The sequence below is a fragment of the Balaenoptera physalus genome (assembly GCF_965194825.1).
Source record: "Balaenoptera physalus genome assembly, chromosome: 9".
Lineage (NCBI taxonomy): Eukaryota > Metazoa > Chordata > Mammalia > Artiodactyla > Balaenopteridae > Balaenoptera > Balaenoptera physalus.
In genome coordinates this window covers 15,483,826-15,510,483 of record NC_138888.1, presented here as the reverse complement: position 1 = coordinate 15,510,483, position 26,658 = coordinate 15,483,826, and the positions used below count along the sequence as shown (strand labels likewise).

At 44.5% G+C, this 26,658-nt stretch overlaps 1 protein-coding gene across 14 annotated transcripts in view; it reads left to right on the top strand.

Moving 5' to 3' along the window:
• The first annotated feature begins 524 nt into the window (after positions 1–524).
• MTHFD1L (methylenetetrahydrofolate dehydrogenase (NADP+ dependent) 1 like) overlaps positions 525–26,658 on the top strand; it is a 212,569-nt gene continuing 186,435 nt past the window's right edge. For 3 of the 14 annotated variants that reach the window (XR_014267281.1, XM_082474536.1, XM_082474537.1), the window contains exons 1-7: positions 552–3,624; positions 8,600–8,684; positions 10,188–10,238; positions 10,344–10,397; positions 14,592–14,716; positions 16,742–16,842; positions 18,263–18,399. Coding sequence is in view for 12 of the 14 variants with exons in the window: in XM_082474536.1 (XP_082330662.1) it covers positions 3,404–3,624; positions 8,600–8,684; positions 10,188–10,238; positions 10,344–10,397; positions 14,592–14,716; positions 16,742–16,842; positions 18,263–18,399 (774 nt within the window). In the remaining 2 variants the exon portion in view is untranslated. Of the gene's footprint in view, positions 3,625–5,138; positions 6,696–8,599; positions 8,685–10,187; positions 10,239–10,343; positions 10,398–14,591; positions 14,717–16,741; positions 16,843–18,262; positions 18,400–19,738; positions 20,340–26,658 lie in introns of those variants that run through there. The other 11 variants (XM_082474543.1, XM_082474545.1, XM_082474542.1 and 8 more) reach the window with 9 other exon arrangements.

Sequence of the window (26,658 nt, the reverse complement as noted above, 5' to 3'; positions counted from 1 at the left end):
ATGAGTGGAAGGGTTGCCTTTTTATATGACGTTGTGGCTGTGTTGTTTATTCTCCACTTCCCTGTGCTGTTTCTTCTCCACTTAACATTTTTAGCAGTTATAAATTTTCTGAGAACTACTTCTGCAAAAGGTTACAGGTAAATATTGCCACCACAGGTGTGGCCCCGACTGACCTTCCTATCCCTCCCCCAGCACATAGAAAGCCTTCAACACACAGCTACTGAACAAGCGAATGAAAGAATGTTATTTCTCACACCAAAACTGGAAACAATACAAACAATATCAGGAAAAGGTAAAATAAATTATGGTCTATCCACAATATAGATTGGGTCATAATATATAGCCACTATAAGTTATGATTTCGAGTACTATCCCCTCCCAATTTCATGAAAACAGATACAGCAAGTGAAGAAGAGACCTATATATATAATATGGTCACAGTCTTGTAAAACAAGTTAAAATAAAATTAAGAGATCAAAATTAACAGTTATGACTTGGCAATAGTATTGTGGGTGATTTTATTTTTTACTTTATGCTTTTCTCTATATACATTATAAATAAATAGTATATATATTTGAAAAACACACTCAGCTCCAGCATCGGATCCTCTGGTGTTTTCTCTGATGCTCCTCCATAAACAGTTAAGCATTTCATTTTCATCACCTCAGAAAACAACCCTGTACCTATCAGCTCTAACCTCCAATCCCTCTATTTCCCCTGCCCCCAGCCATAAGCAAACCCTAGTATTTTATGTCTCTATAAATTTGCCTATTCTGGACATTTCATATAAACAGGATCATATAATATGTGGTGTCCACAGTCTTTTTAAACATCACTATGGTTGGCACTCATCAGATGGACTGACAAATTGTCACTACTCTGGTGGAGTTACTGTTGGAAACTCCTGAGGGTAGAGACTGGATAAGTTTAAAAAAAAAAAAAAAACTTTTTTTTTTTTTGAGCAGTTTTAGGTTCACAGCAAATTTAAGAGGAAGGTATGGAGATTTCCCATAAACTCCCTGTGGACTGGGTGATTTTCATCTTCATGGCCAGTGGCCTGTGTTCAGCAGTGTCCAATGAGTGCCCATTGAATGAGTGGTCCCCAATTTATAATGAGACAAGCCTCTAAGGGTTTTATGACTTGCCCAAGATTATCAGGACGGTAGGTGAACGGGCCATTCAAGTCTCCTTTCTGATGTTTATATGCTTGTGTAACCAAGCAGGACACTATGGGGCATTCCCAGGACAGGCCCCCCTGCCCCCCCAATGTCCTCCACCTGCCTCTTGCTTGTAGAAAAATTTTAACCTCCTAAACCTTCCTCAAGTTCCAAAGAATAAACTTAATCAGAGAAGTGAGAAAGTGCAGAAACAAAGCAAAACAGTCAAGCAAGACAAAATCATAATAGTTTAGTCATTAGACAAATTCAAGGACCCTTAGTCCCTCCTCAAGGGCTATAGATAATATTCTGAACCATATCCTTTGAGCTGTTCTGTAGATACTGAACCCCCCACTAGGGATGTTCATGGGCTGATCACGCATTCAAAACCCTCTTCCTCACCCTGTCTTTAAAAACCTTTCCCTGAAAACCACTGGGGAATTTAGGTCTTCTGAGCATTAGCTGCCAATGCTCCTTGTATGGCACCTGCAGTAAACCCTGCACTTTCCTTCACCACAACCTGGTGTCAGTAGATTGGCTTTACTGCACCCTGGCGAGTGGACCCAAGTTTAGTTTGATAACACTTGTACAAGACACAACTTCTGTGATTTTGTTTCCTCTTGTGTAAAAAGGTGGTAATGAAACCGTGCACCTCAGACTGGGACTTGAACCCCTGTGCCAGGACTTGAACCCGGCCAAAACCCAGGCTGGAACTTGAACCCACACGGCCCGGACTCGAACCCAGCCAAACCCCACAGTCTTCCAACTGAGATCACACACCTGGTTTCAGGACGTAATGAAGCTCAGGTTCTTGATGTCTCATCCCACAAAGAATTCAGTGAGAGACAAAGTGATAGGTAAGAAGTGGATTTATTTAGAGAGAAACACACCCCATACACAGAGTGTGGGCCATTCCGGAAGGTGAGAAAGGCACCAGGGTATGGGGTTGTCAGTTTTTATAGGGGTGGGTAATTTCATAGGCTAATGAGTGGGAGGAGTATTCCAGCTATTTTAAGAAGGGGCGGGGACTTCCAGGAAGTGGGCCACCGCCCACTTTTTGATCCTTCTGGTCGGTCTTGTAACTGTCATGGCGCCTGTGGGTGTGTCATTTAGCTTGCTGATGTGTTACAGTGAGCCCATACTGAGGCTCAAGATGTAGTGGAAGTTGATTTGTCTGCCATCTTGGACCCATTTGGTTCTAATCAGTTTACGTCATGTCCTTGGGCTATGTCATTCTTTCAAAGGTTTTGCCCTGCCCCTTCCCTCCTGTTTCAGTAATATCTACCTCACAGGTCTGTGAAATGTTAGCTATTGCTGTACCCTCATGTGTGAGATGTGGCAATCAGCCTTACAATGAAAAATATAGACAGTAGCATGCGATTAAGACATGATCAATGAAGGCAGGCAAACCAAACTGACCTCTCTGGACCCAGTTTCCTCGAGGCTGAAAATCAGGACAAAACACATTACTGTTTTTTAGGATTAAATTCAGTGTCTCTCCAGAACCTCCTACAGGGTTTACCTGATGGAAAGCCAGTGTTTATAATTTGTAGTTTTATTCCCACTTTACTTGGGAATTATAAACCTGATAAGATTATAAACAACGTATTTCGTTTTGAGGCAGCTAAGCTTCACAGAGGTTAAGTAACTTGCCTACGGCTACAAAGTCAGCTTTTGAACTCCAAGGCCCACACGGTCTTCACTGTTCGGCCTCCTCCAGCCTGATAAATCCAATCCCTGGTAGCTAAACCAATTGCCCTTCCAGGAAGCAAACTGCCACCCGAGGGCAGGATGTTATTGGCAGCCTAGGCGGAGGAAGAAGGTACTGTCTCAGGACAGGGCGGGAGCCCCATCCTCACGCCCCACCCTCCTCTGATATTTACCCCTCGCCAAATTTCGAGTCTGTGTTTGGAAGTGCCAGAAAGTGCCCGTCCCTGGCGTCCAGGCAACTCGAACAGCAGCCCCGCGCCCCACAGGCCCCCGCCTTCCCAACGTCACGGCCACTGAGCGCAGTGCCCCCTAGGGGCTCCTCTCCGCTGAGGAAGAATAGCCAGGACCTTCCTGCCACTGGCCCGTTACCGGCCGGGTCCGGTTCTCCCGCCTGGCGCCCGCCCCGCCACCCCCAGGAGGGACGTGAGCCGCTGCGTCTCTGAGCTCAGCCGCCGCATCTCCGCGTCGCGGGAAAACCCGCGGCCTCCCGCTTCCGCCGCCTCGCCGCGTTCCCGCTGCACCGCCCGCGCCTCGCCATGAGCGCGCGCCTGCCGCTCGTCCTGCGCCGGCTCGGCCGCCTGCAGCCCCCCGGCCCGCCGCGCCGCCTCCGAGAGCTTTGTCGCGCCAGCAGCGGCGGGGGCGGCGGATGTGGCGGCGGGGAGGGCCTGCTCGGGCAGCGGCGGCTGCGGGACACCCAGGCCGGGAGCAGCCGGGGCCCGGGCAGCCGGGCGCCCCCAGCGCGGGACTCCATCGTCCGGTGAGTGTACGGCGCTAGCCGCCGCCCAGGTCCCCGGCGGCCGGGGGAGACCCAGGAGGTGGGGCGGCCGGAGCTCTCGAGTCTCGGCCAGGCCCCGGCGGCCTCCGTGGGGGCTTCGCTGAGCACGGGGTCGCGAGTGTTTGGTGCCAACTTTTAGGGGTGACGGCAGCTGGTGGGGGCAGCGCGGGCACCGGGAGGGCGGGCTGGGCGCGCCGGAGGACGGAGACGCTCGGGGCTGGCCCAGGTCGGAGGGGCGGGGGGTCGGGAGGGCGTGGGCATCCGCGGCGGGTGCTGAGCAGCTCAGACCGCGCGCCTCGCTCCACGTGCACCTCCCGCCGCCTGCTCTGATGCAGCCGCGCCGGGCGCGGCCTGGGCAGGAAAGGGGCGGTGCGGCGAGGGCCGGAGCCCCGAGGGGGAGGGGCGCCCGCTCCCGCCCCGCCAGCCCGCCCGCCCGCCTGCTGGTCGGATCCGGGGTGGGGGCCAGGGCGCTGCGGGCCTGCGGGGCTGCGGCGGGTGCACCCCGAGCCCAGCGATCGGCGCCTGTCTGCGCAGGGGCTCCGCCTCCGGGAGGCTGGCTGCGGGCGGCGTACAGTGACTGCGGTGAGGTCTGCGCTCCCAAAACGCCGCAGCCTCCTGCGCGTGGGAGGGCTGCGGCCCGGCCCACCCAGTGACGCGCGGAGGGCGGCCGGAGAAGTCGGGGCCGTCTCTTTCCCAGCGTCGCTGCACCTTGGGCACGGAATGCCCAGCGCAGCCTTATTTCCAAAGTTATCTCCCGAGCCAGAGGCGAACTCTGCCTGGGAGCCCCGGGCCGGCCTTCCGCTGTCCCCACCGGAGACGTTCGCGGGTCCCCCTCCACCCTCGTACCCACCCGCCTTGATCCTCACACACACTCTAGCCGCTTCTCCTAGCCCTTCGGTGGGAGCGAGGGGAAGTAGAGCCTTGTCTGCCTCTTCCTGGAGAAGTGTGTTAGCTGGGGACCCAGAGGCTGTAGAGTGAAGCGCTCAGGACATGCCTGGGGGTCGCGGGAAAGCCCTTTCTTCCCTTCCCTAACTAGAATTCCTAGTTCCAGGATGCCATGTTACGGAGTGAGCTCTTCACGTCCATCCACTGGCATCATCCTCTTATGTTTTCCCTCTAGCCTTCATTCTGAAATCAATTTACCTTTTTACTCCCTCTGTTTCCAAGGCGCTTCATGATGTGGCCCATGACTCCAAGGACTCTTTAGTTTACCTTGTCTTCTCTCCGGACGTCGCGGTTAGGTCTCTTCCGGTCATTAGTTTGTTTTTTTTTTTTTTTTAATTTATTTATTTTTGGCTGTGTTGGGTCTTCGTTTCTGTGTGAGGGCTTTCTCTAGTTGCGGCAAGCGGGGGCCACTCTTCATCGCGGTGCGTGGGCCTCTCACTATCGTGGCCTCTCTTGTTGCGGAGCAGAGGCTTCAGACGCGCAGGCTCAGTAGTTGTGGCTCACGGGCCTAGTTGCTTCGCGGCATGTGGGATCTTCCCAGACCAGGGCTCGAAACCGCGTCCCCTGCATTAGCAGGCAGATTCTCAACCACTGCGCCACCAGGGAACCCCCCGGTCATTAGATTTTAAGCAGTGTACAGCTGAGCTCATCTTAAGGGGTTACCAAACCGAACTGGGGTACCCTCGCCAGATGTGCAGCAAACCCAGTCTACTGACACCGGGTTGTGACGTAGGCAAGTACAGTGTTTGTTGCAGCTTACCAAGCAGGGGAGTAGGGGACAAGCCTCAGATCCACTCCACTCCAACTTGGTCTTTGAGATAGAGGTTTTGGGGTTTTTTTGTTTGTTTGTTTGCCGAGCCACGGGGCACGTGGGATCTTCCCCGACCAGGGATCGAACCAGTGCCCTCTGTGTTGGGAGCGGGGAGTCAACCGCTGGACCACCAGGGAAGTCCGACATTTCTTAATTGTAGTTTTCGGCAGTCTGTATGTCTCTGGTTTATGCTTCTCTAGCCGGGTGGTCCTTGGCCAGAGGTCTGTTAGCTCATCTTGCCCTGGAGAAACAGCTTGAGTTTGTAGTTAATGAAGATATCTATGATAGCATTTTAGTATATTAACGATGTTACCAACAACAGCAATTTTAGTCATCTGACTCTGGTTGATTATTGCTCATTTAGCACAGGATTAAGGGGACAAGAAAAGGAATAAAGTTTTGGATAGAGAGATTAATCATAAACTGGATAAGAGGTTTTAGGGGGATTTGGTTTCAGGGTAAGGGTCCAAAGACAGTATAGGATGCAGAAATCACCTTCCAACTAGAAGTTGAGGAGGCAACTTTTCTCACCCAGGGCAGAAAAATCTCTGATGAGAAACACCTGTGCTACCTTTTAGACTTCTTGAGCCTGGTAACTCCTTGCTTGCTTTGCTTGGCACTGTAAGAATAATGGAAGAATAAGGAGTAACCCCAAAGAATGAAATGTTACACATGTAACAAGTTGTGGGGGAGTTAGCCAACTTTATGAGCTGAGTTGGTGACAGGTGTCAGCTTCTACAGTCGTGTGCCCTTCATTTTATTGAGGGGTAGGTGCTACAAGTGTTTCTGGGAAAATTGCTTTTGGAAGGAGTGTTTTTAGTGTTCAAGTGTAGCTCTGAGGCCCAGAAGAACGCTGTACAATTATAAGAACAAAGGTAGAGCCCTTGTAGTGCACCTGCTCTGCAGATGAGGAAACGGGTTCCTTAGTGGCTCAATGAATTGCCCGCGCTAGTCAACCAGAGGCCTGAGCACTGGTCCTCGGCTGTTTCCACTGAGTGCTTCGGGGCCACCTAGATTCCTTGTTGAAAACACACATTCCCAGGCCCCATGCAGACTTAGGGAGTTAGACTTTCTGGGCTGAGTCACAAAGCCTTTCTCTTTACCAAGCTTTCCAGGTGACCCTTATACACATTGCCAAGAACCACGTGGGACCCGCACTCCAGTGCCTTCCCACACTAGCCAGAAATGAGGACCCAGTATGGCCCAAATTCGCAGCCAAGAAAGGCAGAGAATCTGCATACAGCATGCGGTCCTCAGCCGCATGTTGTTGGACAGAAGATTCTTGCTCAGTTATAAGGTGATTTGTGAACTTTCACATGTAGTCTGGTTTATCAACACAACAATACAGTTGTTTCACTGGGAATCAAGTTGCTTTAGCCCAAGTGTTTAAAAACAAACCGAAACCTTCCTGGGTTGTAACAGCTGCACGCCCATTGACTCTCTCTGCTAGCCCAGCTGACTGTGGGAAGGCTGCTCCTGGTTGCGTTTTGAAGCCTTTAAACGTTTTCTGAGCACCCTTCTCTCCTCACCCACCTACCAGAGCAGTGCCTGCCAGCCACATTCGTCAGATTCTTCTCCAAAACTGGGAGGGGTTTCGCCCCTGGCCATTTTGCCTTGTCCCTTTGCTCAGGGCCATTTATTGCTGATGGGATCTGGCTGGAAGTTCCCCTTGCATTTTTCGAAAGCTGCTGTGCATGCAAGACCCTGGTGGAGACACGAGATGATACTTAAAGGTGGTCTTAAGCACTGAAGCATGGGTACTGCCTTGGCTAAGCCTTTTGTCTCTTATTATGAGAGGAAAAAGAGCCAACTTTCTTTTTTTAATTTTTTATTTAATATTTTTTAATTAAAAATTTTTATTGAAATATAGTCGATTTACAATGCTGTGTTCCAGGTATACAGCAAAGTGATTCAGTTATACATAAATGTCTATATGTATATAGATATATGTATAGATATATCTTTTTCAGGTTCTTTTCCATTATAGGCTGTTACAGGATACTGAATATATATAGTTCCCTGTGCTATACAGTAGGTCCTTGTTGTTTGTCTATTTTATATATAGTAATGTATATCTGTTAATCCCAGACTCCTAATTTATCCCTTCCCCCCCTTCCCCTTTGGTAAACCATAAGATTGTTTTCTATGTCTGTGGGTCTGTTTCTGTTTTGTAAATAAGTTCATTTGTAAGAGCCAACTTTTTTTTTTTTTAATACATTTATTTATTTATTTACTTATTTATGGCTGTGTTGGGTCTTTGTTGCTGCGCGTGGGCTTTCTCTAGTTGCAGCGAGTGGGGGCTACTCTTTGTTGCGGTGTGTGGGCTTCTCATTGCGGTGGCTTCTCTTGTTGCAGAGCACGGGCTCTAGGCACGCGGGCTCAGGAGTTGTGGCACACGGGCTTAGTTGCTCTGCGGCATGTGGGATCTTCCCGGGCCAGGGCTCGAACCTGTGTTTCCTGCATTGGCAGGTGGATTCTCAACCACTGCGCCACCAGTGAAGTCCATTGTCTCTCTTTTAGAGGAAAATACATTTATATGGCACATTTCACCTAATGAGCCATATTAAGGAGAAAAAAATAAAAAGAAAATTACTGTTAACATCTAGTTTGTTTACCTCTGCTTATTTTGAAAATTAGAGATTGTCACATTCTATGCCAGATTTTTTTTTTAATAAATTTATTTTATTTATTTATTTTTGGCTGCATTGGGTCTTCGTTGCTGCACACGGGCTTTCTCTAGTTGCAGCGAGCGGTGTCTACTCTTCGTTGTGGTACGCGGGCTTCCCATTGCAGTGTCTTCTCATGAAGCACAGGCTCTAGGCATGTGGGCTTCAGTAGTTGTGGCGCACGGCCTCAGTAGTTGTGGCTCGCAGGCTCTAGAGTGCAGGCTCAGTAGTTGTGGCGCACGGGCTTAGTTGCTCCGCGGCATATGGGATCTTCCCGGACCAGGGCTTGAACCTGTGTCCCCTGCATTGGCAGGCGGATTCTTAACCGCTGCGCCACCAGGGAAGCCCTACGCCAGGTATTTCATGATTGTTCTCCTCCCCCTCCCTCCACCTTTTCCACACTCGGAGGAGCCTGTCCTTGTGCTGTCTAATTAGTTTCATTTAGAGTAGCAGACCTTCTAAGAACATGTGTTGTATCCATCCTTTCTAGTCATTAACCTAGACCTGACTATGTTGTTTTTCTTTCTCAATGCAGAGAAGTCATTCAGAATTCGAAAGAAGTTCTGAGTTTACTGCAAGGAAAAAACCCTGCCTTTAAGCCGGTTCTTGCTATTATTCAGGTAAGCTGAGAATGTGGTTCTGTCCTGCTATTTTAGGATGTCTTTTTTAAAAGTATTTTTTTTTAAACGTTTCTTTAATTAATTAATTTATTTATATTTATTTTTGGCTGTGTTGGGTCTTCGTTTCTGTGCGAGGGCTTTCTCCAGTTGCGGCGAGCGGGGGCCACTCTTCATCGCGGTGCGCGGGCCTCTCTCTGTCACGGCCTCTCTTGTTGCGGAGCACAGGCTCCAGACGCGCAGGCTCAGTAGTTGTGGCTCACGGGCTTAGTTGTTCCGCGGCATGTGGGATCTTCCCAGACCAGGGCTCGAACCTGTGTCCCCTGCATTGGCAGGCAGATTCTTAACCACTGCGCCACCAGAGAAGCCCTTTAGGATGTCTTTTAATTTAGAAGACAATTGTACACAGGTCACCAGCTGCACTTCTTGTCACAGAAGTCCCACTCGGGCTTAGGGGAGGGAGGAGAAAGCTCAGGTGGAAATGTTGTCGTTTCCCCCGTTATCTGGTCATTTTGCTGCTTCAGGGTTACAGGTTAGGTACCACTCTGTTTGAGTCTGTCTCCTTTTGGTGCAGACAGCTTCCAGAGGTCAGGAGGTAGGCGCTCACGTAAGTTGCATTACACAGGATATATTGTGGTCCATTATAAATGCTGATCAGATGTGATTTGAGTGGGATGGGGAAAAACATTCCCCTTTGTTTCTGTGGAAGGCAAATGCTTGACAAGACATGGTATTTGGTGATCTTACTACTCAGTCTTTTAAAGCCTGCCATGAGTCTGAGGGGCCAAAAGCCATGGCATGGCAGAAGGACTTGGAGTTCCATGTCTATGTTCTGGCCACGGCCCCTTCATTGCCAGCTGCAGTTGGCACTGTTTGCCACCCTTATTGGCACACCCAGATGATGCAGGTGCAGGGAAGTGGTGCGCTGAGCCAAGCCTGTAAGGTCACACAGCCCAGCAGTTGAACTGCCTCTGTTGTTTTTGGTGCATGCTTAATGTATCAGAATAGCAGCCTCTAGTTTCATCAATGCTGTAATATCAAGACTGGAGAGCTATGCTCAAGTCACTTTGGGGTCTGCATTCTTTGGGGTCTGTTTCCACACCCCCTACAAAGATAAGCAAGTGAGACGAGTAGAAAGAAAAGCAAAACAAGAGCCTGGCCTCCTGGAATTCTGCTCATTGGTAGCTTTTCACCCAAGGGCAAGTCCTAAACACCTGTCTTAGGCGTCCTCACTTAGAAAGGAATGCTGCCTATGTGGCTGTATACGCCCTATGAGGAGTATTATTTTCAAAAGTGATATATCTTCAAGCCTGAGAAACTGACATATTAGTAAATACCAGCCCTTAGTCCCCTTTTATGAGCAATAAGATTCTTTTTCTGCATTTCCCTTGTCATCTTTGTAGTCAGGTAATGTATAATCACAAAATTAGTCTTTGTATTTTGTTTTGTACCTTTTCAAGATATTTTTATGTTGTTATATTCTCCTTCTTGCTCTCCTTCCCCAAGGCAGGTGATGACAACTTGATGCAGGAAGTAAACCAGAACTTGGCTGAGGAGGTAAGGATTGTTGGTTTTTTGAATGATTTTAAAAATTCATTTTAATTTTAGGATGATAGATTCATTTTCTCTCAGTGACAAAATCGCCCTGTGTTCTCTTTGCAGGCTGGTCTGAACATCACTCACATCTGCCTTCCTGCAGATAGCGGTGAAGATGAGGTAAGACAGCAGCACACTTAACCCTTATTTTGTGTTCCTCTTCAGTCCTAATAGACCTCTTAATGTCTCTTAGTTGTGGTCTGAACTGAGCCAGCCTTTTCTTAGGGCTGAACTTTTAGAGGGAAGAGTTCACTTTTTCCACTAGTGTAGATGCTGCTTGATCTATCTGCCCCTTACCATGTTTCTTTTTTTTTTTAATTGAAGTATAGTTGATTTATAACGTTGTATTAGTTTCTGGTGTATAGCAAAGTGACTCAGTTATACATATATATTTATATATTCTTTTCCATTATGGTTTATTACCATATTGAATATAGTTCCCTGTGCTATACAGGATGACCTCGTTGTTTATCTCCTTACCATGTGTTTCTGTTGACAATGTGACCTATGATGTGGGGACTTCGGTTGTGTTTCTTCAGCTGTAGCAACAGCGTCGTCTAGTGGAAATTATCAGCGTCTGGAGGACTAGTTGTGGTTTGCAGTGTCCTGACAGGTTGTTTGACCTTGCTTGGACCATTCTTTGGTTTCTCTGGGTCTCAGTTGCCCTGTCGATAAAATAAAGGAGAAGATCTTTTTCAGGCTAACCTTGTGTGAATCCCTCAGTGGTTTTGGGGCAGCTGATGAAAAACCACCGTAGGGTTCTTTCGCTGCTATTGTATGTGCTTCAGTTGTTTCCGCCAGCAGGGAGGACCAGTCCTCATAAGTGTCATCTCAAGCCTGGGAGAAGCAGTCACCCCTCTAAGTAGGGCCTGGGAAACTGGACCGTGGGCCATCCTGGTGTCTGCTCCTTCTGTGGCTAGGTTTTCTTCAGACTGGCTATGGCAGTGATGAAAACCTTAAGAAATCTGGACTAACACAGAAGTTTTTTGTATGTGAATAAAGTTTAGAAGTAGGCAGTCCCTGGCTGGTGTGGTGGCATCACCGAGTCGTTAGGAACTCCGGCTCCTTGGATCTTGCTGCGCTGTGGTCTTTGTTGTGCTGCCTCATCCAGGATGGCAGATTCAGCACTACAGATCACATCCACATTCCAGCCAGTGTCAAAGAGAAAATAAGTCCACACTCAGTGAGGAGAGACATAATCTGAAAGGATTATTGCAAGGTGGGGAAAGGGACTGCCCACTCTGCCCGTAAGGCTCGACACACCTTTGAGAGGTAAGCAAAAGGCTTCTCTTCTATAGGGAGGAAAGAACCCAGTGTGAGAAAAGTGGGATGAAAGGGTGGCTTGATGGGATAGCAGATTAGAGAATGTTTTACCCTGAGGCCAGCCTATTCTCCCCGGGAGGTGGGGTGGTGGTAGAGCTTGTGGACCAATCAGACCGAGGGTAGGTCAAAGTTTAGGAACCTGGGGGGAAGGAAAGAAGCTTACCCGAAGTTTGATGAACAGGCATTTTGTGCTGATGGATCAGTGGAGACAAGCAGTTCAAGTAAATCATTTATGAACAAAGAGTAGAACTTTGTGGGGCCTGTAGACTAGGGAGCACTGGATGGTCTTGTCAGAATCATATGGGGAAGGTGGTTCTTTGCAGTACACGAAGGATGGGGGCATTTCTTAACCATCCCTGTTTTCCAGGATCACAGGGCTTAGTTCAGCAAGTTCTTATCACCAGCAAGAAAAAGGAGGGGCTAAGACCAAAGTCAGGGTCCCAGTCTTTCTCCTGAAAGTCACAATTCTGCTTCCATTCCACTGGCCTGAGCCTAATTGCTTGGCCTTTTTGCAAGGGAGGCGAGAAATGTGGTCTTTATACCAAGTGGCCCTAGATCATTTCTTAGCACAGCTAAAAATTAAGAGTTCATTACTAAGAAAGAACAGAAATCGGATATTGGGCAAACAGTTTCTACCACACTTACCACTGTAAGATATTACAAATATTGACACGTGTCCTACCAGTACTAACAAAGTGCAGAGAAACTTGTTTTCCCTTTGCAGAAGGACACTCATTTTCTGCAGTAGAATTTGCATGTTCTTAGACTGTTTTGTCACTGGTATTGATAGCCCTCAACTTTTTTTCCCCCCTTGGCTTATTTAACTTTTTTCATTCAAAATTTTTTTTTTTCAGTTTGTCACAGTATTTCTTTTTTAATTCTTATTGGAGTATAGTTGCTTTACAATACCCTGTTAGTTTATACTGTACAGCAAAGTGAATCAGCTATATGTATACATATATCCCCTCTTTTTTGGATTTCCTTCGCCTTTAGGTTCCCCTTGGCTTATTTTTTTGACAAGGAGTCACTTATTCACTCTTTTTCTTTGAAATAAATGGGAATTTATATGATGGTGTTATTATGTTGGAAAAGAGTAAGGATATTAATTTATTAAGATTTTGTTGTCGTTGTTACTTCTAACTACCAAATTCTAGTTAGAGGTAACAATAGTACCCTCACTTCGTTCTGGCTGGGCTCTGTGTATAGATGCCACCCCCTCTGACCACCCCCTACCTGCCATCACTCCATATCAATTTCAGAGATTATACTATTATTATTGTTGTTATTTTTTTTGTAATTTTATTTTATTTATTTATTTATTTTTTTGGCTGCATTGGGTCTTTGTTGCCGTGCACGGGCTTTCTCTCTAGTTGCAGCAAGCGGGGGCTACGCTTTGTTGCGGTGCACGGGCTTCTCATTGCTGTGGCTTCTCTTGTTGTGGAGCACGGGCCCTAGGCAAGTGGGCTTCAGTAGTTGCAGCACGCGGGCTCAGTAGTTGTGTCTCACAGGCTCTAGAGCGCGGGCTCAGTAGTTGTGGCGCACGGGCTTAGTTGCTCCGAGGCATGTGGGACCTTCCCGGACCAGGGATTGAACCTGTGTCCCCTGCATTGGTAGGTGGATTCTTAACCACTGCGCCACCAGGGAAGTCCCTGTTGTTGTTGTTATTGGTCTTGTCTTCTGTACTAGAATATAAGCTCCATGAGGGCAGATATTTTTTTACAACTGTATTTCCTTTACTCAGAACTGGTACAAGGTAGATATTCAAAACATTCAACATTTGTTGAATGAATGACAGAATGATGAATATTAAATGAAACAAAATTTTCTTTCTGAGTTTTCTGAATATATCAAATAGCTTTTTCTTCTCTTACCAGGTAGAAATACCATCATGATTTTTGCTAGATAGTAAAACAGAAATGGTAAACCAACACTTCTCATAGTGAGATCCATATCTACGAGCTAGAATCTCTCTTAATTATGAACAAGTAACATTGCTAAGTGAAATCCTGGCATAAAATAGAGGTAAACAGAGAGGCCAGAGCATTGCTTATTTAAAGACATACCTGGCCATTCAGTAGCGATTATATTAGCTTCCCAAACTACTTTGGTCTTTTTCATAAATAGCAAATTATTTTAGTGTTTCCTGTAAAATGGAGCTGTCTGTGCTTAGAGGTTTTCCATCATAAGCCTTTGGAAATGCTTTCTACATGCCATTCTGGTCCAGAGAACAGGAGGGCCTGAGTGTCATGATTAGTAAGCTTTGGTTAAGCACAGTGTGCTTGAAACACAGGCTGCTCTGGGCCAGGTTGGAATGCTCGAGGTTCCTGAGTCCTGGCCTCCCTGAAAGTTGGCATTACATTGGGCTCAAATCTGATTGTGGACAGGGAATTGTCTTTTGCCAATCTCAACTTTATTCACTGTTGAGCTTTGGTTTTGTTTTGTTCTGTTCTGGCAGAGAATAGAGCGATAAGAAAGACTTGAAGTCACTAAAAAATTCAGCCAAGCTTTTTTTTTTTTTTTTTAAACTTTATTTATTTATTTATTTATGGCTGTGTTGGGTCTTCGTTTCTGTGCGAGGACTTTCTCTAGTTGCGGCAAGTGGGGGCCACTCTTCATCGCGGTGCGCGGGCCTCTCACTGTCGCGGCCTCTCCTGTTGCGGAGCACAGGCTCCAGACGCGCAGGCTCAGTAGTTGTGCCTCATGGACCTAGTTGCTCTGCGGCATGTGGGATCTTCCCAGACCAGGGCTCGAACCCGTGTCCCCTGCATTGGCAGGCAGATTCTCAACCACTGCGCCACCAGGGAAGCCCCAGCCAAGCTTTTATAAACGTGGTTGGAAGGAACATAGACTTCTTCATTCTGCTTTACACCAGGTCTTCAACAAGGAGAAAAAAGAAACTAAAACAGATGCATTTTTATGAATCTATTTTTTACATAAAGCATCTTTTCTTGGGTCTTATTTTTGCAAAACTGACTTTAGTTTTCACTTTAGATTATAGATGAGATCCTGAAGATTAATGAAGACACCAGAGTACATGGCCTTGCCCTTCAGATCTCCGAGACCTCATTTAGCGACAAAATCCTCAATGCCTTGAAACCAGAAAAAGATGTGGATGGGTGAGAACATATAAAAGAAAACAATCGACTCATTGCTAAACTCGTTTTTCTACTGTGAATTTTTTAAAATTCTGCTCTTTCAAATATGTCAGTAATTGAGCCATGAATGAAATCATTTTAAATATTTCAGGAGTTGGAGGGCTTGTAAAATTATGCTTAAGAAAGTACGTATTTGAGAAAATACACTTGCCCTTTTGTAGTGCTTGGCTGCCATTTTGGCCAAATCATAGTCATTTGAGAAGTTCCTGTCTGACCTACAGAGTCCTTAGCCAGCTCTCCTCTTCTAATAGCTTTTCCTTTTCCTTGATAAACCAGAGAAAAAACCCAGGGACCTGCTTCACCACAGTAGCACATTCTGCCTTAGTCCCAGGCCAGCAGAGAAAAACAAAGCAAGCACTTACATTCATAACGTGAGGTTTTATTTGAAAGTTGAGGGAAAAACTATGAATATCAGGTGCTCTGATATTGGTCTTGCCTCATGTCATGACGTAAGCTTCATGGGACAAGGAACACTGACCATCCCTATGGGAGTTCATGATGTTTCCTGGAAGTTAAAAGCCTCATCTTCCTACATGGAAATGAGAAATTTTTGTATCGTGACCAAAAAGAACATGATATATTTAGCATTCCAGCGTCGTAAGCAAATTTATAACGTTAGTCTTGTAGGGACTGGATTGAGTGACCACCACCTCACTGACATACCTAGGTTCCCTCATTATCCTAGCCTTCTGTTGTGACTTAGGGCAGACTCAAACGTGGGTAGAAAATTGTCATGAAAATCTCCGATCCTATAGCAGACAAACCATGAAGGGGGAAGAGGCTGTAGTCAGAAAACATCCAGAATCCCAGGGTATCAAGGTGTAGTTTCCAGTCTTTTATAAAAAGAGAGAATTATGAAAACTTTTCCAAGTATCTCCATTTTGTTACTAACCTGTATTGAGACCATCAATTTAAGCTAACTAGTTAGGGACTATTTTGTCCTGGGTTTGACCGAGGAACAACACAGAAGGCATTGAAAGGATATGGTCCCTCATTTTTTTCCTTGATTTCCTTAAGGAGATAAGTACCGATGTCAAGTGGGGATCAGTCTTGCTAGGTCACCCCTGATTTCTGGGATTGGTTCTGGGCTTTGATGTTGATGGAGATGTAGATTTCCTCAGGATAAAGTGGCTGCAGGACCTTGGCATTGCGCATGTCCAGGGCCACCATTCCATGTAGTCCATTGAACGGAGCTCCGTAGCGCTGTGCAGTGAAGCCCCACGTGGCCTCCAGCTGCGGTCCTGCTGTCCAGGCAGAACCAGAACGCCCAACGTCGTCCTGACTCATAGGGACCACATTGGAGTTGCCTGAGGGGCTGCTCTAGAAGCTAATGACCTCTATTCCTGCCCACTCTTTCATTTCTATTTAATAATTTAATATATCCTACCTATCTGTCGATGAAAATTCAATTAACTATCAAGTTAAGAAGGAAAAAAGGGAATTTTATTCAAGCCAAACCGAGGATTATAACCCAGGAAACAGATTCTCAGGAAGCTCTGAGAACTGTTCCTCCTGTTAGAAGTCGAAGGCACAGTCATATACATTTTTGAGACAAAGGATTGCACATCAAAATGACGTACTGATGTTTTACATAAAGTTCACCAAGGATATATAGTCCAGGTAAGCATGTACAAAGTGAGCAGCAAGTCACCATGACCCCCTACAGAGCTGGGAAAGAACACTGTTCTTTTAAGAAGTTACATCGCTAGTGTCAGAAGAAAAAAATAAGCAGGCATTCTCATCTTTGAGGAGCTCTGGTTAATGTTTAACCCAGATACACACTGCACATGAGGGAGGGAAGAGGCCCAAACAAACACACAGAGAGAATTTTATATGTAATTTTTTCTTGTCCTGCCTTAAAAGATAAATTTTATTTCATCATATCAAATATTGACTTGGATGTTATTTGGGATTAATACATGTGAATTACAGATGAGTGAGTTTTGGCCAAGCTTGACTTACTTGTTCTCTTATTTTTGGATTCAGAGTAACGGATGTAAACCTGGGGAAGTTGGTACGTGGGGATGCCCATGAGTGTTTTGTTTCACCTGTGGCCAGAGCTGTAATTGAACTTCTTGAAAAGTCAGGTATGATGCTCCTTCAGAAATGTTGCTATTTTCTATTTTTTGTTATTTATGTGAGTTTTTAGTAAGGATTTGTTTCAGGAAGATACTTATTGAAACACAGAAGCGATATTCAGTGTCAGCTTTATTTTTCTCATCTTTTAGGAGATATGAATGACTGGCAAATTTTTCTAATAAGATTAACTGTATTATAATTTTAAAGAGAAATTGGTAAAGATGAATGATAAACCTGTGTTTTCTCTGTTTCTCTTATGAAACCCTCAAAGTAACCACAATGAAAAATGTTTCAAGTTTCAACTTCTCAAATCTGTCAATATGTAAACCTAGATAAGTTTTATATTTAAAACTTAAATGAAGAAGCTGTCAGATATAGTTTAGGGTATAGAAACCTAGATTAGGATCTATCAGTGAGCAGTATCTCCTTCAGTAATCAGTATTCAATTTTTTCTGTACACCAGCTTGAGTGAAAAGGAGACAGTGCCCCTCCCCTACACCCAAACATGAAATGATTGAACAGAAATTCCAAAATATATACCAAAGTTCTATCAGAAGATTAACTTTCAAGATATACCTTTAGGACATTAGCCATTAAGCTCAAATCTCTGAGATAATCCATATAGACGGTGTTTTTCCATCATATGGATAATTAGGATGATGATTCTAGGTCACTCTACCATAAAGTTTGCAAAGAAGGACTAAGTTACGGCTTATAGTCAGTGTAGGTTTGGCGCTCAGAGGGCCAAGTTTTAACAGGCTATTTTGTTGCAGCCAATTAAGCCAACCCTGCTCTTTCCCCCGTGGAAGCCCCGTGTGCAATGGCTGCAAACAGCAGCCTCCTTGGTAGTGCGCGCAGCCTCTTGCCTGTATGGGTTGCCCTAAGGGACTTCGAGACAGCCCTTTCCAGTGGACATTCATGTCTGCCATGCTGTCCCCAGTCTGGGCTACAGACAGGTATGCGCGGTGCCTTTGGAAAGCCCCAGGGCACAGTGGCCTGGGTCCACGTTGGCCAAATCGTAATGTCCATCCGCACCAAGCTGCAGAACAAGGAGCATGTGATCGAGGCCCTGCACAGGCCAAGTTCAAGTTCCCTGGCCGCCAGAAGATTCACATCTCCAAGAAGTGGGGATTTACAAAGTTTAATGCGGATGAATATGAAAACATGGTGGTAGAAAAGTGGCTCATCCCAGATAGCTGTGGGATCAAATACATCCCTAATCGTGGCCCCCTGGACAAACGGCAAGCCCTTCACTCATGAGAACATTGGCGCTGTCCCCTCCTTACTCAGGCCCACCAGTAAATACTGCTTTCCTGTCCAAAAATTAAATTAAATTAAAATAAAAGCTATTTTTCCTTACATTAGAGCTGTATGGGAGGAAGACTTTGAAGTTTTGATTATAATACTGAATTTCCATTTGGTGGGTAGGTGTCAACTTAGATGGAAAGAAGGTCTTGGTAATAGGAGCCCATGGGTCTTTGGAAGCCACCCTGCAATGCCTGTTCCAGAGAAGAGGGTCCATGACAATGAGCTCCCAGTGGAAAACACCTCAGCTTCAAAGCAAGGTAAGCATCTTCCATGTTGGAAACATATCCTTCAATGCCTGTATTAGAAAAGGAGGACTGAAATGCATAGGCTGATCGTTTAACATGAAAAGTTAGAGAAAAAACAGCACAAAATCTCAAAGGATGAAAACAAAAGAGCAGAGATTACTGAAATAGAAAACAAATATGTAATATGAGAGATTATCAGCAAAGCCAAAAGGTGGTTCTTGGAAAAGTCTAGTAAAATAGACACACCACTAGCCAAAATAATTAAGACAAAAAGAGAGAACACCAGCAATGTTAGGAACGAACAAGGGGACATAACCACAGAAGCAAAAACTATTTTTTAAAAAGGAGAATATGAACAACTTTATGCTGATAAATTTGAAAAATTGTATGGAATGAAAACTTTCCTAGAAACTGTAACTTACAAAATGGATTCAAGTAAAATTGAGTAGTCTTATATACATTGAAGACATTGAATCAGTCTACCCTGCAAACAAGCAAACAAAAAAGGCACTAGGTCATTTTATAAATGAGTTACCACAGTAAAGAACATTTTCTCTGGAGAATAGAAAAAGAACATTTCCTAACTCATTGTATGAGTGCCCAGTGCAGAAAATGACAAGATGCTAAAGGATAATTACAGGCCAATTTCATCTATGAACATAGATGAAATAATCGTTAGCAAAATAGAAAACCAAATCCAGTATCCCGTTGGGACTATCATAGGATTGCAGGGGGGTCTAACATTAAAATCTGTTAAAATGTATTAATGTAATTCACCACATTATCAGATTAAAAGCTATACTGTCACCATAGTAGATGCAGAAAAATCACTAGATAAAATCAAATGTTCATTATGATTTTTTCCTGAAAAAAACATTAGACTAGGAATTTAAGGAAATTCCTTAACAAGATAAAACATCTGTAAAAACTTACAGTGAAAAATCTCATTTAACAGTGTAATATTAGAAACATTTTCTTAAATTAGCAAAGACAAGGGTGCCTGTTATTAGTACTCCTAACCAGCATTGTGTGGGAATTCCTAGACAATGCAGTAATATGAAGAAAGAAAGGAAGAAAATTCATAGTGATCGGAAAGGAAGACACCAAACTGTCATCAATCCTGGGTAATATGATTACATAAAAAGTCCAAAAGAACCTATTAAAATATCAGAATTAGTAAGAGTTCATCTGGGTTCTTGGCTATAAGATCAACATGCAAAAATCAATTGCATTTCTAAACACTACTCCCCACAGTTAGAAAATTAAATTTTAAACAAATACAATTTATGATAACAATGAGAATATAAGGTATCTAGGAATATATTTAACAAAAGTTATTTCTGACCTTTAGAAAGAAATTATATAATTTTGATGAATGTCATTAAGAAGACCCAATTAAAAGCAGAGATACCATATTCACGGATAAGAAGACTCGTCTTAAAGATACTAATTCTCCCCAAATCGATCTATAAATTTGAATCAGAATCCTGACATAATATTATTGTGTAGACGTTGACAAGCTGATTCCATTTACATGGAAGCACAAGGACAAAAACAAGACAATTTTGAAGAAAACTAGAGCTGTAAATATCAACAAGAAAGAATTTTTAAAAACAGCATTCATTGGAAAAAAGCAAGTTGCAGAAGGCTGTATTTCATCTAACACCATTTATATAGGGTTTTTTGTTTGTTTTTGTTTTTTTTTTAAAGCAGATTCCCAGTTACCCTCTTTTTTTTAATTTATTTTATTTTTGGCTGTGTTGGGTCTTCGTTGCTGTGCGCGGGCTTTTTTTTTTTTATGTGCACTTTATTATTATTATTATTTTATTTTGACATCTTTATTGGAGTATAATTGCTTTACAGGTGTGTGTTAGTTTCTGCTTTATAACAAAGTGAATCAGTTGTACATATACATATGTTCCCATATATCTTCCCTCTTGCGTCTGCCTCCCTCCCACCCTCCCTATCCCACCCATCTAGGTGGTCACAGACCACCGAGCTGATCTCCCTGTGCTATGTGGCTGCTTCCCACTAGCTATCTATTTTACATTTGGTAGTGTATATATGTCCATGCCACTCTCTCACTTTGTCACAGCTTACCCTTCCCCCTCCCCATATCCTCAAGTCCATTCTCTAGTAGGTCTGTGTCTTTATTCCCGTCTTACCCCTAGGTTCTTCATGACCTTTTTTTTTTCCCTTAGATTCCATATATATGTGTTAGCATACGGTATTTGTTTTTCTCTTTCTGACTTACTTCACTCTGTATGACAGACTCAAGGTCCATCCACCTCACTACAGATAACTCAATTTCGTTTCTTTTTATGGCTGAGTAATATTCCATTGTATATATGTGCCACATCTTCTTTATCCATTCATCTGTTGATGGACACTTAGGTTGCTTCCATGTCCTGGCTATTGTAAATAGAGCTGCAATGAACATTTTGGTACATGACTCTTTTTGAATTATGGTTTTCTCAGGGTATATGCCCAGTAGTGGGATTGCTGGGTCGTATGGTAGTTCTATCTGTAGTTTTTTAAGGAACCTCCAAACTGTTCTCCATAGTGGCTGTATCAATTTACATTCCCACCAACAGTGCAAGAGGGTTCCCTTTTCTCCACACCCTCTCCAGCATTTATTGTTTCTAGATTTTTTGATGATGGCCATTTTGACCAGTGTGAGATGATATCTCATTGTAGTTTTGATTTGCATTTCTCTAATGATTAATGATGTTGAGCATTCTTTCATATGTTTGTTGGCAATCTGTATATCTTCTTTGGAGAAATGTCTATTTAGGTCTTCTGCCCATTTTTGGATTGGGTTGTTTGTTTTTTTGTTATTGAGCTGCATGAGCTGCTTGTAAATTTTGGAGATTAATCCTTTGTCAGTTGCTTCCTTTGCAAATATTTTCTCCCATTCTGAGGGCTGTCTTTTGGTCTTGTTTATGGTTTCCTTTGCTGTGCAAAAGCTTTTTTTTTTTTAAGTTGCGGTGAGCGGGGGCTACTCTTCACTGCCGTGTGCGGGCATCTCATTGCGGTGGCCTCTCGTCGCGGAGCACTGGCTCTAGGCGTGCGGGCTCTAGAGCGCAGGCTCAGTAGCTGTGGCTCACAGGCCTAGCTGCTCTGCAGCATGTGGGATCTTCCTGAACCAGGGCTCGAACCTGTGTCCCCTGCATTGGCAGGCGGATTCCTAACCACTGCGCCACCAGGGAAGCCCTATGTAGGGTTTTAAATCAATACCGCGTATATATTTTTAGGGCTGCATACATATAAAGTAAAAGTATAAAGAAAGGAGTGGAAACTGGGAACCAGATCAGGAAAACCATGACAGGACAAAGATGCGCAGGTAGGTAAGAGGAGACTAAGGGACCTTCCCTTGTGTTGGTCATGCCTTTCCTTAAACTAGGCAATGGGCAGGATGTCCAGGTGTGTTATGTTATTCTTTTACATTTTCGTGTCTGAAATAGTTAATAAAGTTTTTAATTTCAAAAACTGACAATGAATTTCACAAATTTCAAGCAAAGTGAAGTTAAATTAAAAGTGCATTAAGTACAATAAATTACTAAAATCTAAAAATACATGTTCTTCACTTCGCAGCGTGAAGATGGAAACAAACAAGTTGTAGTCCTGTCCAGGGGAGACGGGCCTCTCGACTGAGATTTGTAATTTTTCAGTGGCAGGTGGATCTGATGTACATAATTCCTTCTTGTTTTAAAATAGCCCAGCAACATGGTCTTGCAATTAAACTCAAACCTATGTGCTTTTCTAGTGGTCACCACGTGGTGGCAGCCTATTCAAGAAAATTCAAGGACAATGTTTCATACTTTAGAGGCCAGGATTTTAGGTTGGGAAGCTTAGTAGAAGAGGACAGTAAACTTGCCCTGAACTGAACAGCTGTGACGAAAAAGAGAAAAATGCCTTCATTGGCAATTCATTGTTTTCGCAGCTGTCACAGATACTTTTGCTAGTTGTATCTGTATTTTTGAACAACAAAGACATCTTTCAAAGTGCTTTTTTTTATTATGGAAATAAATCACCTTGACTCTTTTGGATAAAGCTCACCCTAACTTTGAGAAGATGATTGCGAGGCTTTATTCTCTAGAGAATCTAGAAATTGAATAACATTCTGGTTCCCGCATGTCTAAGAAGGCTCTTTTCAATAGCTGACATTGCACACACATTTTGTTTTCTTAAGTCCTTGGCATTTAACAGTGGCACCACTGTGAATCTTATAGGCCGTCAACTTCCACTCTTTTTATTGCTTCAACTTTATAGCCAAAAATAGGGAAAGATTCAGGGCTCCCTATACTTGGCTTTAAAGTTCATTTGGTCTCTGGTGTTTGGCCCCCTCTACCTGGCTTAATTACTTACAACAGGCTCCCCTCACACCACAGGATAAAGGCTGTATCTTTCCATTTTTTGGTGCTAGCAGCCAACTTCACTAGTCACCTACCTCCCGCTGATATGCCTCCGTGCTTCTGCCTGACATTTGACTTTTCACTATTCCTGTATTTTATTTCTAAAACACAGGCCCATTGCTGGGCCTGGTTTCAGAGGGTCAGTGCACCCTCTGCAGACCACAGTGATGGCAGTTAACGTGGTGCAAAGAACACCAAGACACACGTTAGTGTCCTGGGACACCTCAAAGGGACAGGCTGTGTCCACCCTTGGAAAACCTTCACTGTGAGAATCCTTGAAAGTATACATTTAACAACAGATTCGGATTTTTGTTTTCTGATTCCATCAACAATGCATTTTAAGATTATAGTGCATTATAAGTGCATCTTAACAGTGCATTTTAAGATTATGGCCCATTTAGCTTCTCATTATCAACAATGCTAAGTATCAGGGAGAGAAAAGAGCAAGCAAAGGATTATAGCTATTAGGTCACAGGACGTTATCTTTGAAAAGCATTTCTTACCTGCTTATTTGTACCTGACATGGGACAAGACCCCCTGTTGGCCATCTGGTGGCAGATTTCCAAAACCAGGGGGGTGAGGGTTTGGGCATCAGGGGGTGACTGTAACACTGGAGTCCTGTCCACCACCTCCTAACTACATGTAGCCTTTCAAGTTTGGGATGACCTTGAAGCAGTCGCAGCCTGCTGCAACCAGTAGGAACTGTCTTTGAAGGTCTGGAGTCAGAGACAACATTTGTGTTCTCGGGAAGCAATAAAACATAGGCATTGGTGGAGACAGCTCTGGATTCAAGCCTTATCTGTTGTTTAACCTCTCTGAGCCTGTCTCCTTATGTGGAGAATGGGGATCATAATACTCCCTGCCTCATGGGGCTGCTGTGAGAATTCAGTGATCACATAAGTTTGCTTAGCACAGGATCCCTGGTAATAGCTTGGCTGTTATTGATGGTGAGTCAGGAAGGACACTGGCAAGTTTCACCATACGGATGTGCAATTGATCCTCAGTGTGGAAATGGAAAGGCCAGTGGGTCATCACATTGTAAGGAGGTACTAAAAACTCAGGACCCAGGGTTCCTCATTGGAGGAAAAGTAAGAGACAGTGTCCCTGAGAGAGTGGGTGCCCAGCTTTGGCCAGTCCGGGCTCTCCCTCTGGTCCTCACCTCCAGGGCTGTGGACCTCTTCCTTCCCTGATGCCTGTGTTACCCAGAAGCCGCTCCACTTCAGATCATGTCTCCTGGGGATTCCTGGTTTACCAATCACTCCTTCCAGGAATAGTAGTCCTTCCTACGATTTTGAGGAGTAGTTCCGTTGAGTTAGTCAAATAGAAATGGATCCCTTCTCTAACAGCCTGCCTAGATCTAAAGATAGTCTTTGGATACTGATTACGCATAAAATCTCATGGAGTCTGAACATGAGAATTGAGATTTGCCTTTTTAGAGAAGTACAGAAAAGAGAGTTGACTTCTGTATCTGGTAGCTTGATAGTGTATGCCCCTCTGAGTGTATGACTGAAAATTAAGAATAGGTTTCCTGCTTTGTTCTGCAGCATCAAAACAAAGGTGCACGCTGCTTTGAGATGCATTCTGCATTTACGTGGGAGAGGGGAAGAGTGTCTGGGCACTGATCCAGATTAGCTGCACAGCCTGGAGCATCAGCTGTTGGTACCCCAAAGCACTGGGTGCGATGTTTCTGGGTCCAGATAAGGAATCGCCCTCCTTCCTCCGCCCAAACGAAGGCCCCTCACTCAGCTCCCCAGGCCCCTGGAGTGGAATGACACCCTTATGTAGGATGGGACAGCCATCCACCCTGTGCGAATTGGCCTAAATTTGGAGATGTCCTCTTCCTCACCCCAAGGAGTTCACTCTGATACCAAAAGCAAATGTTCTGCGTTTAGTATTTATGAGGCGGAGTGGTACCCCTCTCCAGGGAAGAGAGGCTGGCAGGCACCCCGGGGCTGTGCTCACGCGCCCTCACTTGCTCCACTGGCTGGAAAGCCTCTTCTGAATCTGCGGTCGGGCGCAGCTGGAAGATGATGGCAAAACGGCCTCCAGCTGCAACGAATCAGGTCAATCCCAGCTGCGTGTATAAGAAATAACCCCGGAATAAGAGAACCGTTGTATTTTGTTTGTCTCAGGGGATCTTGTTTCTCCTGAGCACAGAGATCGTCAAAACTAGCACTAACAGAAGAAGGAAAAAATACAGGTCTTTCACACTTGAAGGGTCAAGGTAGGCTGTTTTCTTGAGCAAAGCTAAATTATCACAAAGTCATTTCTGCTTTAAATTCGGTACACAGCATGGCTTACAAAAGGCCTTAAAAAGGGAATTGGAAGATTCTAAATATATGTGTATTATACATATGAGATCTTGAAAAAGTAATCTATTTTCCAGAGATTGTGGGGAAAACCCTAGCTTTTGTTTTTTGGCCGAGCCACGTGGCTTACAGGATCTTAGTTCCCTGACCAGGGATCGAACCTGGGCCAACGGCAGTGAAAGCACCAAGTCCTAACCACTGGACCGCCAGGGAAATCCTGGAAAACCCTAGCTTTTAAACTGGAATAGATTGGCAAGTTACACGAGTTTTTTTTTTCTTTTTTATATTTATAATTTTTAATGCATTTGTCTTTTAAATCGGGTAGGAAATTATAAGTGTAGTTTCAAACCAAAAATACAAGAATACTGGCTTTTCTGGAGATCTTCATTTCTTCACACAGCTTGGAGTTACTGACTAGTGTCTTTTCACTTCTTGTAGAGCAGGTCTAATGGTAACGAACTCCCTCCACTTTGTTTAATATGCAAATGTATTCATTTCTCCCTTTTTTTTTTTGAAGTACAGTTTTGCTGGATATAGAATTCTCAGTTGACAGATCTTTTTTTCTTCAGGCACTTTAAATATGTCATCCCACTGCCTTCTGGCCTCCAAGATTTCTGATGAGCATGATAATTCTTTTTCACCAGAGAGGCTACACTTAAACCAGTAACATATGGTAACAGCAGTAAGGACAGCTAAGAATCATTGAGTTAGTGGCTACTATGAACCAGGACTGTCCCTCACTTGTGTTATCTCGTTGATTCTGCAGCCATCCTATTCGGCAGGACTCTCACTCTTCCCATATCATAGATGAGGAAACTGAGGCTCGGAGAGGTAAAGAGACTATGCAAATGTACATAATTTAAAAATGATAGAGGTGGCAGTACAGCCAGTATTTTTAGCCACTATCCCATGTCAGCTCGTATTCCAGATAATCACAAAACCCAATCTTTAAAAGTACCTTTAAAGTCTAATCTTTAAAACCCAAAAGTATCTGACAGCTCGCATGGGGAACATCAGCGGGACCAAGGCCCAAGACATTAGACTTGGGTTGAGTTCACCATTGTTTCATTCCCACAGTTAATAGTCCCACAGATATCTTCCTAAGATAAGGAAGCCAGTTGCTTCCTGAGCCCTGGGCTTCTCACCACCCCTCCAGGGGCACCCTTCAGAAGGGATGTGTCCACCCTCTCGAGAGGGCAGGGTGGGGGGCACCCTGGTCAGGTGTGTGGACACGCAGTGCAACCTCACTGATGCGAGTCCCTCCCCCCACCCCACCCCCCTGTAGTGGCTGGATGGAGAAGATAGATACCACCGACCCCGGGGCACCACAGATCTTGTGCCAAGCAAATACCAAGGCTACTGCGTAATGTGTGATTAAGTGACCTGGATCGTGTAGCCCCCTGAGTTTCTTTGACAGATTTTTCAGTGTTCATGGACAGAAAATGCCTTTGGATGTCAGCTCCCATTCTTCTCACTCTTGCTTCTGCCTGATCATTGTCTGGCTTATCAACACCAGAGAAGGAGGTGAATAGAATTTTTTAAAAAGC